At 55.4% G+C, this 17,582-nt stretch overlaps 1 protein-coding gene across 5 annotated transcripts in view; it reads left to right on the top strand.

Moving 5' to 3' along the window:
• HECTD4 (HECT domain E3 ubiquitin protein ligase 4) overlaps nucleotides 1-17,418 on the top strand; it is a 193,891-nt gene extending 176,473 nt beyond the window's left edge. For 4 of the 5 annotated variants that reach the window (XM_067700637.1, XM_067700635.1, XM_067700636.1 and 1 more), the window contains exons 64-76: nucleotides 52-203; nucleotides 1,573-1,679; nucleotides 2,396-2,519; nucleotides 5,413-5,603; nucleotides 6,724-6,870; nucleotides 7,943-8,062; nucleotides 8,724-8,879; nucleotides 10,510-10,613; nucleotides 10,866-11,087; nucleotides 13,027-13,193; nucleotides 13,481-13,676; nucleotides 14,245-14,467; nucleotides 15,037-17,418. In XM_067700637.1, coding sequence (XP_067556738.1) covers nucleotides 52-203; nucleotides 1,573-1,679; nucleotides 2,396-2,519; nucleotides 5,413-5,603; nucleotides 6,724-6,870; nucleotides 7,943-8,062; nucleotides 8,724-8,879; nucleotides 10,510-10,613; nucleotides 10,866-11,087; nucleotides 13,027-13,193; nucleotides 13,481-13,676; nucleotides 14,245-14,467; nucleotides 15,037-15,173 — 2,046 coding nt within the window. In that variant the 3' untranslated portion in view covers nucleotides 15,174-17,418. The remainder of the gene's footprint in view (nucleotides 1-51; nucleotides 204-1,572; nucleotides 1,680-2,395; nucleotides 2,520-5,412; nucleotides 5,604-6,723; nucleotides 6,871-7,942; nucleotides 8,063-8,723; nucleotides 8,880-10,509; nucleotides 10,614-10,865; nucleotides 11,088-13,026; nucleotides 13,194-13,480; nucleotides 13,677-14,244; nucleotides 14,468-15,036) is intronic. The other variant, XM_067700634.1, reaches the window with a different exon arrangement.
• Nucleotides 17,419-17,582: the final 164 nt, after the last annotated feature.

Genomic DNA, 17,582 nt, shown 5'->3' with positions numbered 1-17,582 from the left:
GCGTGCCCCTGGGGCTGAGTCTGAGCCCCGCCCCCTTCCGGTGCTCCGCAGATCCTGAGGAAGTACGGCGTGCCAAAACCCAAGTTCGACAAGAGCAAGTACAGCAAGGCGGGGAAGGAACAGCACCCCGGGAAGGTGGTGAGCACCAAGCGGCCCATCACCAAGCCACCCGCCAAGGACAAGGCCGTGCTCAACAGCGTCAGGTGGGTGACCGAGGAGCTCGGAAGGTGGGCCGGGCAGGGGGACGCGGGGCCACCTCCTAGCAGGCTTCCTGGGAGGCTGTTGGCACCTTGGGGGAGCCAGACATCTGGCTCTTCTCTACTCTGCTGCCGGGGTCCTTTTCGCCCTTGCCTTCGTCAGCTGGAAGAGAACGTTTCATTTTACCCGTAAGGATAGTAAAATCTGGACCATGCAGGCTGGAAAGCAGACCAGTCTGAATTAATAAAACATCTAAAATGTACAGAATTGTTTAAAAAGTCTAACTTCTTTTACCCACACAATAATGCACAGTTATTGTAGAAAGACTGTAAAGTGCACCCGTGCATACTGGAAAACACTGAAATACCCCCAACATAGCAACTGCTTTTAACATTTAAGTGCAGAATGTTTTATTTGTGCATACGTATCATCTTGTTACATTGTAAATGGCCAAACTAGTACAATATTCAAAAGCATATGCAGTGAAAAGCCACTCCTCTTCCTCTCCATCCTAAGCCTCCCAGCTCCTGTCCCTGAGGCTGCAGTGTCACTTTCGTAGCCTTGCAGAACTGTTCTGGGTGTACACGAGCAAGTGTACGCGTACCCAGAGGTCAGGAACTGTACAAAGTGCCTGTGCCTTGCTGTTTCTGTTTACTCCTGATCTTGGAGATGATTCCATATCAGCACAGAAAGAACGTCCCCCGTTCCTCTTTTAAAGTAGCTCCATAATATCCCATGTGTGGATGTGCACACACACTTAGTAGAATTTTCTTTAGAAACATGTTTATGGCGCTCAAGTTGAAATTCAGGTAGTGAAGTACTACGGAGCAGAAGTCTCTAGAGGACTTGTTTAAGTCGTCAGAGAAAAAAGTGTCTTAAAATTTTATTAATTAATTATACGTAAACGGGGCTTTTGAGTCAGTACTGTCCCATAGAGCTTTCTGTGACGATGGAAATGTGCATTTCTCTGTCTGTGCTACTCACCACAGTGGCCACTAACCACGTGGCTGCTGAGCACTTGAAGTGCGGCGAGTGCCACCAAGGAACTGGACTTGTAACTTTAATCAATTTAAACTTAAGTAGCTACATCTGGCCAGTGCCTGCTCCTTGGACAGCACAGCTCTGAAGTATGTAGAAAGAATGTTTGAAAAGTGTCTCTTCGAGATTTTCCACATTTTAAAGCATCAAATTGTCCTCATAATTTGCTCAGGAAACTTTTCTTGGTCAGAACAAAGCTGACCTTGACCCGCGCCCTGTCTGAACCATCAGCTGTAGTTGGGGGAGGGTGAACGAATGCCTGGTGAGGTTCTGCATCCCCCCACCCGGAGGGGGTGTGGGCGTGAGGAATTCTGATTCCGGTGCTTTGGTCTACAGCAGGACTGCCTTGAGCGAGAAGAAGCCCACTGTGAAGCCGAAGTCACCGGAGAAGAGCAAGCCGGACGAAAAGGACCCAGAAAAGTCACCCACCAAAAAACAAGAAGGTGAACAAGCAACTTGGGCCTGATGCGGGCTTGGGGCTGCTTCCATCCTAGAGATGGCGGCGCAGCCTGGGATCCAGCCTCTTTGCTTTTCCCTGACCGCCTGGCTCCCTCGGGTTTTAGTTTAGGCAGGGCAGCCCTGCCCAAGACACGGAAGACATCCCTGGCCAACTGCGATTATTGCTCCAGGACTCCATCTCTGCTGACCTGAACTGATGGAGGTTAGAATAGCAGCTCCAGAAATACCATACCCCCAAGGGAAGAATAGATGATTGCGATTGAAAGTAAAGATTGAAAATCTGCTCAGAAATTTTCTTCCAGAAGGGCACTTACCTGGGACATTAGAACCTTATCTTCCTAAAGGCCCAAGCAGACTTGGAGAAAGCTATTATTGTCACAAAAATTGCTTAGTCAGTCGGGAATGTTTCTGAGATACAGAAAGACGAGACTGGGGGGAAAGTGCTGCACCACTTGGTCACCAGCCCGAGGAGGTGAGGCAGCTGCTCAGACCCGTCAGGTTGGGGGTTATGTGTGTCCTTGAGCAGTCGGGTGGAGACAGTCTGTTAACAGACCCTGGAGTGACGGCAGGAGACGGGGTGGGGGGGGGGGGGGGCGGTAGATGAATTGGGCCCTGAAAGAGAGGGTGGGGTGCAGTGGGAGCATGTTGTGGGACCCCCACTTCTCACCGATTCCTAACACTGTGAACACTTTTCCATCAGTCCCTGAGGAAAAGTACCTGACATTGGAAGGATTTCACAAGTTTGTTATTGATCGAGCCAAGCAAGACATCCGTAGTGTCTGGAGGGCGATTTTATCCTGTGGTTACGATCTTCATTTTGAGAGGTAAGAGGCTGTCAACCCAGTTGATACCTTGTGTAAAAATTGTTCTCAGAGAGAGTGGCCCGGACATATATACACTACCAAATGTAAAACAGACAGCTAGTGGGAAGCAGCCGCATAGCACAGGGCGATCAGCTCGGTGCTTTGTGACCACCTAGAGGGGTGGGATAGGGAGGGTGTGAGGGAGGGAAACGCAAGAGGGAGGGGATGTGGGGATATAGGTATACCTATAGCTGGTTCACTTTGTTATACAGCAGAAACTAACACACCATTGTGAAGCAGTTATACTCCAATAAAGATGTTAAAAAAAAAAATTGTTCTCAGCTACTAGACGCTTCCCCAAGCAATTACTCCCAGGGAAGCCATTCCATCTGGCCTGTTTTTAATGCCTATTGAGTTATTTTCCAATTTTTTCTCATTGTTTTTTTTCAATATTTTTATTTTTATACTTTTTACATCTTTATTGGAGTATAATTTATTTTTACATCTTTATTGGAGTACAATGGTGCGTTAGTTTCTGCTTTATAACAAAGTGAATCAGTTATACATATACATATGTTCCCATATCTCTTCCCTCTTGCATCTCCCTCCCTCCCACCCTCCCTATCCCATCCCTCTAGATGGGCACAAAGCACTGAGCTGATCTCGCTGTGCTATGCGGCTGCTTCCCACTAGCTATCTATTTTACGTTTGGTAGTATATATATGTCCATGCCTCTGTCTCGCTTTGTCACAGATTACCCTTCCCCCTCGCCATATTTCCTAATTGTTAATGTGGATTTTCCAGCCTGTTTGAAACAGTGTTCTATAGAACAGAAATTCACTGTCTCGCAGTTCTGGAGGCTGGAAGCCCAAGATCAAGGTGTCAACAGGGTTAGTTTCTCTGGAGGGCTCTCCTTGGCTCACGGACGGCCACCTTTGTGCTGTGTGCTCAGGTGGCCCTTCCTCTGTGTGCCTGCATCCCTGGTGTCTCTCCCTCTTCTTATGAGGACAACAGTCCTATTGGATTAGGGCCCCACCCTGTGACCTCATTTAACCTAATGACCTCTTTAAAGACCCTGTCTCCAAATACAGTCACATTGGCGGTTAGAGCGTCAGCATATGAATTGGCGGGAAGGGGACATTTCAGTCCCTAACAGGGATGATTTCTTATTCCAAAGAATCTTTTTTCTTTGGACTCACACATTCTCTCCCACTCTCCATTGCCCTCTCTCACTCCCAGGCAGGAGCACAGCAAGGTCACGAGTCACCAGGTCTCCAGGGCCAAACTAAATATGGTTTCCCCTTTCTAGCTGTAAGTGAATCCCAAGCAGGCAAGATGTCTGCAAACCAAAAGAAATCTCCCTGCTCTCGCCCTCTGGCTCTGCCACACACAGGCCTACACGCCCGTTCCCACAGCAAGATGTACTGGGCCTCAAAGGAATGGCTGCCAGAAGCATGCTTTTTTAAAACCCCATTTTCAGAGTTGAGAAATTGTTTACTGCTTGGCACCAGCACTTTGTACCTTCATTGAAGGCTCAGAGTCGATGCCCAGATGGGCCTTGGATCATGGTGACAGGGCCAAGTTCTTCGACTGGTTTTAGAAACCAGTAAGAGACACGACTTTGGGGGTTTTCGTTAAAAGCAGAATCACCTATTTTGGACTAGAAACTGCATTCCAAGTGAAAAGGGGACAAATTGGACTGCAAATTAATTCCAAGGTGACACATTTGTAACAGCTGGAAGGGCTGGTTCACCTGTGTTATGGGGCCACGGTGATGACACATCCAGCCTGGAAGAGGGGATCACCTCCTGAAGGCGCTAGGTCTCTCTGGGAGCACTCCTAGGGTAGGACAGAGGTGGCCTGCAGTGACGAGAGCCTGGCACCAGGCTCCACCACCTCCCTGAGACAGGACCCTCTGCGCGATGCACCCTGTGTGGCATGTGACCCCCCTCGAGGTGCCACAGGTTCTGGAACGAGAGGCACCTGTCCACCCACCTGCCTGCCTGCAGGCCTTTCTTGGGTTAATAGCTCAAAGTAGAATAAGGACACACACACTCGATAAAAACCTCATGCAGTATATTCAAACACAAAGGAGATTTCCTGTGATTCTGTGCCCAGGGGTAATCACTTGGAAAGGTTTCAGTAAACACCTCTCCCACCATTTTTCCAGGAGTAGATGTTTTCAGCACTGTAGCGGGGAGCAGACAGGAAATAGTGTCCTGCAGTGTGCTTTTTTCATTTTTCCACGTCATTTGATACTGTTCTACCAGATGACTTTAACGGCTGCCGAGCAGTCCGTTATTGGGGGTGGTGTAGCTTATGGCTGATGTTGCTGTAGCAAGGCAGCCCTCACAAACACACCTTTGCCTGCCTGCTCAAGGAGCCGCGTAGGGGAACCCTGGGGTGGGATCGCTGGGTAAAAGATGACGGCTTCAGTAACACCAGCAGCTGGCACGTGCTGTGCCCTCGGAAGGGGCGGGGCACCGTGCTGTGTGCAGCACAGGTGTCCTCTCAGTGACTCCTCCTGACGGCGCGAGGCTGTGCTATCGCCAGCTCCATTTCATAGATGAAGAAACTGAGGCTCAGGAAGTAGGTGTGCTTTGTAGCCTAGATTTCACCCAAGGACTCCAGTGCCCCGTCTTTAACCCTAAAGCCCTGCTGCCTACAGACAGCAGGGAGGCACGTGGGGATGCGTGTTGCCATCCCCTCAGCCTGCTCAGCTTGTTTCTTTAGAACGGAGCTTTCCCCTCAGGACAGGCAGTTCCTCTGCAGTCAGCACCTTGGCTGGGCACCAAGAAATGCCTGGGAGGCGAGGCTGTCTTATAAAGGTCCTCCGGGAGCTGGGACGTGGCTGCGGAGGAACCCAGCAGTCCCCCAGCGGCCGCCGCCCCACCTTGCCTCTCCCCGCCCCCAGGTGTGCCTGCATCGACGTCCGGCACGCACACAAGGCCTCCAGGAAGTGGACCCTGGAGATGGACGTGGCGCTCGTGCAGTACATCAACCGGCTGTGCCGCCACCTGGCCATCACGCCTGCGCGGCTGCATCCCCACGAGGTGTATCTGGACCCCACAGACGCCGCCGACCCCAGAGTGGCCTGTCTCTTGAGTATGTGGCCCCAGGGGGATGCCTTTCAGGGTCCTCCCCCTGGACCGCCCTGTGGGGGCCTGCCCCATGACGGCACGGGGTGGTTTAGAAGGACTAGATGCCCTTTCTGTGCCCATTACAAAAATCCCTAGGAACACCTGCTGTGAACAGGTGGGTATAAAAAGGAGAGAAAGACGAGAAGTTGTGATTGTGGCCAAATTAAAGTTTGTGAGGCCTTATTATGTGCTCCTCGCAACCAAGCCAAGCGGCAGACACAAGTGCAGTGGCTGGGAGGCGAGACCCCTGCCGTCACACCCAGGCCCCTGCCTAGGGGCCGCCTCGGATGCCAGGCTGGCGTTGGGGGTGAGACGGGGTCAGGGCAGTCTGGTAGCGTGTGTCAGAGACATTAGCCTTAATTACAAGAGAGCAGCATGTTTGTATCAAAAGCTAGGAACGCACACAACAACAACGCGCACACAGAAACGGCCATTCTCCGTAAATCCACCCCTGGAGCATAAGCCCTGTCACACGCAACAGGCCCTGGGCCGCTCCGGTGCTGGGGTGTGTGCGCGCCTCGGGCCCCGCTTAGCCTGCTCACCCTCACTCAGCCACAGTCCGAGCCCTCGCTCTCTTGCGGATACCGCGACAGTGAACGTGGCCGTGAACTGTCCCAACGTCAGTCTCACGGTTAGAGAGGAGATGTACGTGAGGGCAGACAAGTAAAATTCAGTGTGCCATGTAACAGTCTCCTGGTTTCAAGGCGTGAGGTCACACCACGAGGAGCTGGGGGAAAGGTACACAGGACTCTACTTTGTTCTGCAACTTCCTATGAGCCTGTAATTACTTCAGAGTTAAAAGTTAAAAATCAAATGGTACGCAGCCCCGGCACAGCCGCAAAGGCCGGCTGAGTGGACCCTCAGGTCCCCTTCGAGCCCGGGCCTCGCCCTCTGCTGCTGCTTGGCACAGGCTCAGGGAAGCCGGGATCTCTCACTCACCAACAGCCTCTGGGTTCCAGGGATAAAACCCACCGCGGGAGCCTCCCTGTCCCTCCCTGCGACCAGGCCACCTGCATCGTTCACAGACGGAGAGTCTCGGCCTCGCTGGGCCGAGCCCCCGCCTGACCGCCCCTCATGCCCTGCAGATGTGCCCATCGAGAGCCTGCGCCTGCGCTTCGCCCTGCTGCAGTCCCTGAACACCACGCTCGAGACCTTCTTCCTGCCACTCGTGGAGCTGCGCCAGACGCCCATGTACACGCACAGCATCGCGGCTCTGCTGAAGGAGGCCAAAGGTCAGTGCCTGAGCCTCCTGGGCCTACCCCGATGGGTGGGGTCTCCGGCATCACCTGGACTCCTGCAGCTGCCCAGGGCCCCACCTCCCCCACCCCCAGCCTGTCCTTGGACACGCGAATCTTTTCTGGAGCAGTGGTTCCACCCAAGAGCAGTTACTTTAATTATGCTCTGAAGAAAACAAATATGCTCTGAAAAACTAAATTTACTAAAAGAGTTTTCAGATTATTTAGAAATACATAAACGTAAAGCTCTGACTCACTAGCTGCCTCCAATGTTCCTGCATCCCAGAGACGACCATCACTAACAGATGAGTCTGTCCTTCCAGACTTTTCTATTCACATACATATAGACACACACATTTGTCTTTTTTTTTTAAATCAAAAACTGGGTATCAGGCTTCCCTGGTGGCGCAGTGGTTGAGAGTCCGCCTGCCAATGCAGGGGACATGGGTTTGTGCCCCGGTCCAGGAAGATCCCACATGCCGCGGAGCGGCTGGGCCCGTGAGCCATGGCCGCTGAGCCTGCGTGTCCGGAGCCTGTGCTCCGCAATGGGAGAGGCCACAACAGTGAGAGGCCCGCATACCGCAAAAAAAACCCCAAAAAAAACCTGGGTATCCTCTTATACATTCTGTTGTGCACCTCTGCTTCACAGATCTCTGCCTGTCGACACACACACCCTCCTTGCCTTGCTGTCCACAGTGTAGGTGTCCATGTCCTTATTGATAGACACTTCCGTGGTTTTTATTTTTTGCTGTTTCAGAAGTGGCCACAGAAACCTCCTTATTCTTTATGTATTTGGGTTTGTATTCCTGCAAGCGAGGCGTCTCGTGGGCATGACAGGGTCCAAGGGTTTAATCCTGCGTTCACATTTGGGTGGAGACTAACTAATCACCCTCCAGTGGAGCGGGACCTCTTATGCCCCCAGCAGCACATCCCCCCAGGGGCCCGCGGGCTGTCCCAGAAGAGACTGGACGGACCCACAGGGGACAGTGTGGCCCCTGCCAGGCCTCGGGGTGACTGGGAAGGAAGGGAAGCCACCCCATCCCAGCCTCTACCGCATTCCTCCCTCCAGGGCTGATCTTTTATGACACGAAGGTGACCGTCATGAATCGGGTGCTGAACGCCACAGTGCAGAGGACAGCTGACCACGCGGCACCGGAGATTACTCTGGACCCACTGGAGATCGTGGGAGGTGAGATTAGCTACACAGACCAGAGGATGCAGGCAGCAGTCCTTCAACTAGTTGATTTCTCGCACATAAGAGAAGGCTCTAGAAGTGAGAGTCCCGGGCTGCTCTGACATCCCTCATTGGCGTGGGTGCTTCTGTTGCCCTGCTCTATGTCCCAGCCTGTGACGTCCCCCTCCAGTCCCTCCCAAGCTCCCAATCCAGGCAGCAGAGGGAGGGGGCATCAGCGGCACAGGCCGCGCCTCAGTGCAGGGGAGGTGGGCTTCGTTCTGGCCGTGGACGTGCTAAAATCAGGGCTCTAGCACCAAAAAAGCGGGGAGGCTAGATATTGGGGAGGCAGCCAGGAGTCTCCGCCACAGCCTGTGAACGGACAGATGTCGGGAGGGGCACGTGAGAGGAGCCCAGGTGCAGGGCCTCCCCTGAGACACGTGGAAGGATGGGAGGGGCTGACCACGTGGAGAACGGGGTGGGGGGGGTGGAGGGTGGGGTTGGGGGGCGGGCTCCTCGAGGGACCCACGTGGCAGACGTGAAAAATTGAAGATGTTCCAGGAGCAGAAGGGAGGCTGTGGCTGCCCCCAGCAGGCCGGGGCCTGGCCATGCGGCTCTCCTGTGCTGGGGTGCAGGGGATGGCCACCCGGAGGTTTTGGCACTTCCTCTCTCGTTCCAGGGGAGATCAGAGCCTCTGAAAACTCCTACTTCTGCCAGGCGGCCAGGCAGCTGGCCTCGGTGCCATCCTCCCAGCTTTGTGTCAGACTGGCGAGTGGCGGTGACCCCACCTATGCCTTCAACATCCGCTTCACTGGGGAGGAGGTCCACGGCACCAGTAAGTGGCCCCCGCAGGCCCTCCGTCAGCCAGTTCAGGGTGAAGGCTGTGTTTAGAATGTAAACATTCCTGGGGTTATTTTCAGCCTAAATGGCCCAATATCTTACCTGTTAACAAGAGTCAAGCCACATCCTCATTACCCTGCTCTGCACAGAAGCCAGGACTGCCCCCAAGTGACATCTGTCCAGGCTCTCCAAACCCAGCCCCCCTGGACTTGCCCCTGTCCCCTGGGGATGTGGCACCTGCCGCTGGCCTGGAACCTCAGCCCAGCACTGTCCAGGCTTGGGGACTGGGCTTCTGATCAGTGCTAGGAGTGTGTTTCTTGCTGAGGAGAGACGCCCTCAGTGTGGATTGGACTTCTTTTCCAGGAAGAGCCCTTGGCTGAGGGTTGGTTGGGCCAAAAGCTTGTGTGTGTGCCCCATGAGAGACAGGGGTCTGGGGGGCCCTTGATCAGAATGGCACATCCTGCCATTTCACGCTGCAGGGAGGAGGAATGGCCGCTCAGAACATGCTCCTGCGTGGTCCTTTCAGTCCGTTTAGCCCAGACGTTCGGGAAATGCGCTGTTTGGGAGAAGACAGTTCTTTCACTGGGCGCGCTGGGTGGGGAGAGCTCTTGGGGCAGCGCTGTTTCCCATTCCCGCCCTGATCATGGGACACTTCCCGCAGCAGCCTCCTTGCCGGCCAGTGCCGTGGCATCCTCTGGGCACACCTCGGAGGCTCTCTGAGAACAGCTCTGTTCATTGAGATACCAGAACGTGCCAGGCCCAGGCTCAACACCTTACGCTCCTCATGACACCAGCACTGTCCCACTTTACAGGCAGGGAAACTGGGGCTCCACCAAGTTAAGTAGCTCCCCCAAGGTCAGCAGCATCACTGGGGTGCAAACCCAGGTCTGTCGGATTCTAAAGCCCAGCCCTTGGCGGCTTCAGCAGGCGGGAGTGTCCTGCTTCTCCGTGGAAGTGGCCAGGCCCTGACATCTGTCCCCAAGCAAGTCCTCCGCGAGCGCAGCTGTCCTCAGTGCTTCCTGACCTGAGGACACTGATGGGATGCATGGGGAAGGGCAAGAGGAGACCCAGCCACAGAGAGGAGTTTTGCAAGAAACCCAAAGGCACATTTGGAATGGCAGTAGGAGAGGAGCTGATCATTGTTGTTGCCCTTTGCGTGTGTCCATCCATTTATTTATGCTCTCACTGGACACACACTGAGCCCTGGGCTTGGCAGGAGGCAGTGCTGAGGAAAACATGGGGCCCTGCTCTTGGCCCAGCGCAGGGGACGGACACGGGTCCCACAAGCCCTTGTATCGGTGTCAGCTTGCAGCTGTGAGAAGTGACCTGCGTAGGATCTGCCTTTGATCTCGTTGAATCCCTGGAACTAGCCTGGGAGGTGGGTACAGTGACTGCCCCCATCCGCTAGGTAGAGGTGCGGAGGCTGGGTCCGTCAGAGAAGTGATTCCCCAGGAGCCACGCAGCTAGTTAGTGGCCCCACAGATTGGAGCCCGGATCTCCCAGCCCTTGGGCGGGTTCTGTTTCCACCCACCGAAGCCGCAGCCCAGGGGGCAGAGGAGTTGACTTCCCGGTGGGGACAGGGCCTGCGGGCAGGGTAGGCTGATAGGTCCCCATCTGTCCCGCAGGCGGCTCCTTCCGCCACTTCCTGTGGCAGGTGTGTAAAGAGCTGCAGAGCTCCTCGCTCTCCCTTCTCCTGCTGTGCCCCAGCTCAGCCGTCAACAAGAACAAGGTAAGACGCGAGGCCTGGGCAGCCAAGGCTGGTGGCCCAGCGGTTGGCTCCCTGAGGGGCAGGGGCACGGCTCATGGGTGCGCGTCCTCATCAGCTCTGAGCCCTTTCACAGGCCTTCCTGGTCTGGGCGGTGCTCTTGCTGCTCTGGCTGGACATGCTTCTGCCTGCTGTGGGTCCCGTGGGCCTGGGACCCATGTTCCTGCGGGGAGCAGAGGCCCACGTCAGTCACTTCACCTCTGCCTCCACTTCCAGGGCAAGTACATCCTGACCCCAAGCCCCATCACCTACGGGGAGGAGCAGCTGCTGCACTTCCTGGGCCAGTTGCTGGGAATTGCGATTCGAGCAGATGTCCCTCTTCCCCTGGACCTCCTGCCCTCCTTCTGGAAGACGCTGGTGGGTGAGCCCCTGGACCCTGACCAAGACCTGCAGGAAGCAGACATACTCACCTACAATTATGTCAAGAAATTCGAGAGTGTAAGTGAAAAGCCCACGTTTTCTGGGGGACAGTGGGGCCCGGAGCAGTGCCCCTGGGGCCCTTATTGCCACCCCATGGCCTCTGTGTCCCCACCTGGGGACTGACTGCCATCTCTTGAACATTAGGCTGCATGAGGCATCTCTGCTGGCCAGGCTTGTCTCAGGGGGACAGGAGCCTCAGTCTTCCCTCCCTGCAGACAGCAGCAGCCCAGGGGTGACTTAACCAGCCTGCTGGGCCTCGTGAGGACACAGGGGTGAAGGGTTCCCGGCAGCTAAAGGAGTAGAAGTGTTGGGTGGGAGGTGCTCCAAGCAGAGCCAGTTTCACTTTTAAGAGCTTGGTTTCAGAGTTTCACGAAGAGCACAGGAGATCAACTCTTGGGTATCACCTAGGCAGGGCGCTGGGAACGGAGCTCTTCCTCCCTCTCCTGTGCCTTGGGACACACAGAGATAGTGAGATCACAGCAGTGTCCGACCGTTCCCCTCCACACGCAGACCAGCCCACCTATGGTCGCTGCTCAGGCTGTGGTCAGGTCCGTCCATTGGTTCGGCAGAGTCGCTGAGGCCAGGCTGGGCTCACGTCTGTTGTCAGGGAGCTGCCCCACTGCTCTCCGTTTATGTAAGGCCCACGCTGGAGGGCTGTGTTCAGAAGCCCTCACAGTGAGGCCAGGAGGGAAGTGAGGCTCAGAGCGGTGGGCTGGCCGGGAGCAAAGCTACTAGCAGAGCTCGGGTCTGGCCAGCTGGAAAGCCTGAGCTTTTTGGCCCACACGCGCTCCTCAGGTTAGAGACCATCCCGGCAGAGTGTGGAGGTGGCCCGTGATCCAGCCCTCCCCGAGGCCGGCGGCTCTTGATCACCGGGGGGGCAGACTTTGTGTCAGAGGCCTTGCGAGGCTGCTCTCCAGAGGACATCTGCTGAAGGAGGGGTTGGCCGATCGGCCTCCACTGGCCAGACTTGAGGGCCCTCGGAGGGGCCTCGTTGCCAGGCTTTCTGTAGTCCCCTTAGCTGCCACTTGAGGGAAGCCAGCACACGGGAGCAGCAAAGCCGGGGTCCTGGACAGCAGTTGGCTTCTCAGCGGAAAGAGGGCCGACGATGAATTGTTTAAAGGGTCAAAGGAGGACGCCCTCCACGGGCTGGGGATTTATGAGTAGCTGCCAGGCGCTGCTCTGAGAAGTTCTCCTGGGGGCGTGGGTGGCAGCAAAGGCCTGAGGCAGGCAGAGGAGGTAAGACGGCGTCCAGGCAGACCGTCCAGCCAAGGCTTCTGTCTGGAGGGGATGGGCAAGGCCCCAGACGGTGCTGGGAGACAGAACCACCCCGGGAGAGGCGGGGGAGGCACATGAACCAGAAAGAAATGCCCTGAACTTCTGTCGGGGGTGCCTGCCTGCGGCCTTCACTGTCCCAGGCTACAGGCTTGTTCTCCCCTGGGTCAGATCCCATCCTCTCCTCGGTGGCCCAGCATGCACGTCAGTGGGCCACATGGTGGAGGGGGTAGCCCGTGTACCTTCCACAGGTAGAATTAAGTCAGGGCTCTCTGGTGACAAGTGACAGAAACCCCAGGTCAAACCAGCTTAGGAAAGAAATTTTTTTTAGTGATTTGATCTTAAAACTAAAAGTACAGATATAGATTGGCTTCAGACAGGGTTGAATCCAGGTGCTCCAATGATGTCGTCAGTGAGTGAGCTCAAGATGGCCCCAGCAGCACGAGGTGCACCGCCTTCAGCCGTGTCCACACCAGTGAAAGAGGGCAACTGTAATTTGGGTCTCACTGGCGAGGCCTCGGTCACGTGCCTAACACTGAACTGATGGCAAGGCTGGCAGGCCAGGCCACAGTAGCCCCCACCCGAACAATGACCGACATCTGCCCAACTGGGGAAGGGGTTCCCTCTTCTGAGGGCCTGGGGAGCAGGGCGGCAGTCAGCCCCGCCCTGCCGTGCCTCCCTCCAGATCAACGACGAGAGCGAGCTGGAGGCCCTGTGCGCCGAGATTGCCTCCCAGCACCTGGCCATCGAGAGCCCCGACGGGCCCAGTAAGCCCTGCTGCCGGTTCACCTACCTGACCATGGCGGGCGAGGAGGTGGAGCTGTGCAGCCGCGGCCGGCACATCCCTGTGGCGTGAGTGCGTGGGGGCCTAGGTCAGGGGACCGGCGGCTTCCACTGGGGGGAGGGTGTGAGGCAGGACGGTGGGCGCCAGGAAAGATGGTGGAGTATCTTCAGTGGAAGGACTTTATTCAGAAACAGCAGGTCTGGGGCGGGTGACACCCAGAGCAGGAGAGGAGTTCACTGAGCTGCCGGGCCTGGGAAATCCGGGTAACAGCCTGGGGGCCTCTGCCCGCGCGGGTGTGGCCCCCAGGCCCCGGAGCAGCCTCCTGAGCGTCGCCTCTCACCCACGACCCCCGCAGGTGGGAGAACAAGGACATCTACGCAGCAGCCATCCGGAGCCTGCGGCTGCGGGAGCTGCAGAACGTCGAGTGTGTGACAGCCGTGCGCGCGGGCCTGGGCGCCATCATCCCCCTGCAGCTGCTCACCACGCTCAGCCCGCTGGAGATGGAGCTGCGGACGTGCGGCCTCCCTTACATCAACCTCGAGTTCCTGAAGGTCGGTGGCTGGGCCGGCTGGGCTGACAGGCATGTTGGCAGTGGCCTGTCATGTCTTAGTACTTCCTGGGCCCCAGCACTCTGTCCTCCTCACATGTGAGAGGAGCTGTGCTCACCCCTGTCTCATTGCTGTGTAAACTGAAGCTAAGACAGGTCACTTACCCAAGGTCGCCCAGCCAGGAAGTGGCAGATCCCCTGCCTCCCGAGCCCATGAATTAAGCCACCAGCCTGAGGTGAAGCCCCCTCCACTGTTCAGCCTGGCCCGCTTTTGCCCATGCCAGCTGGGAGACCTTGCCCAAGTGACTTCACCTGTAATGGGAAGAGTGACAAGACCTGCCCGGCGGGGTCAGTGGGGTAATGTATGGAGAACCCCTGCTGTCGGGCCTAGCGCGTAGGCCACAGTCACACAGACAGTGTGCCTTTGCGGTCCTTGTCATCATTGTAACCTCCCTGTGTCCTGCAGCCATCGATTCCCTGCTGCACCCTGCCCCGGGATTGGGCCCAGCCTTGTCGGGGGGCACTGGGTTAGAAGCCCAGGCCTGCTCACGTCTGCGACCTTTCTTCCCCAGGCCCACACCATGTACCAGGTGGGCCTGATGGAGACGGACCAGCACATCGAGTTCTTCTGGGGGGCACTGGAGATGTTTGCCCAGGAGGAGCTGTGCAAGTTCATCAAGTTCGCCTGCAACCAAGAGCGCATCCCGTTCACCTGCCCCTGCAAAGACGGGGGCCCCGACACAGCCCATGTGCCCCCATACCCCATGAAGATCGCCCCCCCGGATGGCACAGCAGGTACTGGCCTCCCCTGGTCATGTTCCAGGTAGGGACACATGGGCCCCGTTTGGAGCTGGGGCTGCTAGGCCCTGCATGAGGGGGGAAGAACAATGGAGAGGGACCCCGAACACCAAGGCCCAAATGTAAATGAGAGAGGCCAGGGGTGGTGGGGTGGGCTTGGGGCCATGTGCTTCCCAAACCTGACCTTCGCCAAGTGGCAGTACAGGCCCGACGCTGACGTGTCTTCTGAAATTTTTAAAAGCTTAAAATCCAGAAGTGTTTTAATCCTCCAACTTTTAAATGCAGCAAAATTAATTTAAAAAATCAAAACTCTTTGCCGGCCAGACAAACCTGCCTGCGGTCAGATTCTGTCATGGGTCAGCCATTTGGTACCTGTGCTGTACAGCAGCTGTGTATCTGCCCTTTCCTCCTCCAGAATCCAGCCTCCCAGGCCCTCATCCCCCCGACTGGGCCTTGGGGTTGACTTGGAGCAGCCCAGAGAGGCAAACCTGGAGGCAGAGGGTCCAGCCAGGCCTCCCTGGGATCCAGTCCCGCGCTCTAACGCTGGCCCGATGTCTCTCCTACAGGTTCCCCAGACTCTCGCTACATCCGAGTGGAGACCTGCATGTTCATGATCAAGCTTCCCCAGTACTCCTCTCTGGAAATCATGCTGGAGAAACTTCGTTGTGCCATTCACTATCGCGAAGACCCCCTGAGTGGCTGAGGGGAGGGAGCCCGAGTTAGGCTGTCACCAAGGCACCGCTCTGCTGGCTTAGGAAGCCTGCCACTGCGAGCACATCCCTCCGGGGCCCTGCGTGAGGAGTTGGCAACATTTTGCTTTTCCGAACCTTTGTCCACATTCCAGGACCTCCTGGAAGACTTAACCTTATGTATTTGTACGTTTTGTGATGGGTTGGTTCTTTTGCTACCTATTTGTGGTATGTTTGTAGGATAGTTTAGTTCCCAGACAGCTCCTGTCTCATTTGATCTTCCTGGACATGTTCCTTCATGGCCACCAGGTTCTGAGGCTGTGAGGCCCCAGTTGGTTCCACATCATAGAACCACCCAGCAGGAAGCTGGTAGTGAGATGCCCTTGGCCCACAGAGCACCTGTTCTTTCTGCAGAGCGTCTTCACAGACAAGTGTGTGGCCAGCCCTGCCCCTCCGCCTTGAGCTGGAGTTTCTCCTGGACGTGGCTCCTGCAAGCCTCCTTCCATCTTGAAATGGTTGGGCCAGTTACCCAAACCTGGGAGACACACACAGGGAGCTTTACGTGTTAATCTTCCGGCTTTAGACCCTTGTCCATGGTCTGGGTTTTCCTGAAGAAAAGCCCACAGTGGTTCCCCCGTCCCTTCCCACCCAGACAGCCCTCTCTGCTGTCCGACTCTTCTGGGCCCCGGTCCGACAGTTTCCCACTGAGTGCTGCCCAGGATTAGAAGACCAAAGGGTTCCTCCCTGACCTTAGTACGCAGAGCCAGGCCAGGTGCGTCCCAGCTCAGGAGTTGAGAGGACCCCTGGAGCTAGAGGGACAGTGCTCAAGTTGGGGGCCTTTTTCTGAGGCTCAGAACAGGAAAGCACATGACTCAAGCCTGCCCCACTTTTGTACTCAGAAACGTCCCTTCCTCACTACGGTATTTGTGATGTGAGGAGCAGAGGAAAGGCTACACCCCATTTTAAAAAGAGCTGTCTGAGGTGCTCTGCTCAATTCGGGGCCTACTGCAGTGACTAAGACCTTCAAGTCCAGATGGAGACACCAGGGTCCTTCTGCCCCTCTGGCCGGGCCCACGCGGCACCCCCTCCCCACCCCATGTGAGTGTGTGCCAGGGCTGAGCTGCTGCAGCCCACCTGCGGCCCCAGTGCATTTGTGCCCTGAGTAGGTCTTTGTCCACTGGTACTTTGTTCGAGAGCAGCATATGCCATCTTGCTGGACACTGTCATTTTGGGCCTTGCCAGTTCTCACAGAATCACATCGCTGTATTTATTGTATAATATTGTGAATATTGGAAGTTCTGAGTGAGTGCTGTCTAGAAGGTTTTGGAGCGTGAATGCTGGTGAGAGAGGATTTGCTCCTCCCTTCTCTGCTGTGGCCCTGGCCTGTTGGAAAGGTGTGTGGATTTTAGAGTTAGAGGCATTCGCATCCACCTCCTCCGTGTTCTTCTTAGGAAATGAATTAAGGACCATTATAGAAAAGATTCCCCGACCTAAGGAAAGGATAAACCTGGATGAATTGTTCCGGTTGCATCAGTTACATTTGATGCAGGATCAGTCATGTCTGGAGGTGCCTGCAAGCAGTTTCCCTAATTGGAAGGAATACGGTAGGCCACTGCCTCCTGGGGGCCACAGCCCCCTTGACTGGGGGGGGGGGGGGGGCGCGGGTCACGCCAGGATGTAGTCCTGACAACAAGGATCCTCATTTCATTTCTGCATAATGAAAGAGCCTTTGGATTTACTAGAAGTGGTTTTTCCTCCCTCTATTTTTCCATCTTGGTCCCCCCCCCGCCCCCATCCTTTCCATCCCTTGAATGGACTCAGAATTGTCAGCTACCTCCCCAAGAGGGGTTTGGAAAGCTTCTGTTGGCCCATCACTTGACTAGATGACAGCTGTGAGTAAAATACCTGCTGCTAACACGACTGCTTCTCCCAGAGAGCACATTGAGGTCCAGACAGATCCAAACCTTGGCCCTAAAAAATGTGTGCTGTAAAGTTACTTGATGTATATTTATTATAATTATTTATGGTTGCATCTAACAAACTTTTCATTCAATTTGATGCTATTTACACCATTGCTGTGTAAAAGAAGCTCATGACAGGAAAAGTCACACCAATAAATAACCTTCATCTAATTTTGATTTACCTTAAGAGTTGTGTGATCATCTACTCTTGCTGAGAAGATTCGAAGGCCAACATGCTTGGATGGCTCTGATACTGGAGGGTCGCCAAGAAGCTAGGAATTAAAAGTATTTCTAATTATTATGGTCTCTTTACACTTGATGTGGTTCTTACTCCATTATGCTTATAAACTACCCCTTGCCCCCCACTCGACTGCTTATAGTCTATGGTTTTCATACAGAAAGTCTGATTAAAGGGATGGAAATCCAAAGTCAGAGGTAAACCTAACCCTGCAGGTTCTGCCC

Source organism: Pseudorca crassidens, chromosome 12 (genome assembly GCF_039906515.1).
Source record: "Pseudorca crassidens isolate mPseCra1 chromosome 12, mPseCra1.hap1, whole genome shotgun sequence".
Classification (NCBI taxonomy): Eukaryota; Metazoa; Chordata; class Mammalia; order Artiodactyla; family Delphinidae; genus Pseudorca; species Pseudorca crassidens.
This window is presented reverse-complemented; position numbering and strand designations above follow the sequence as displayed.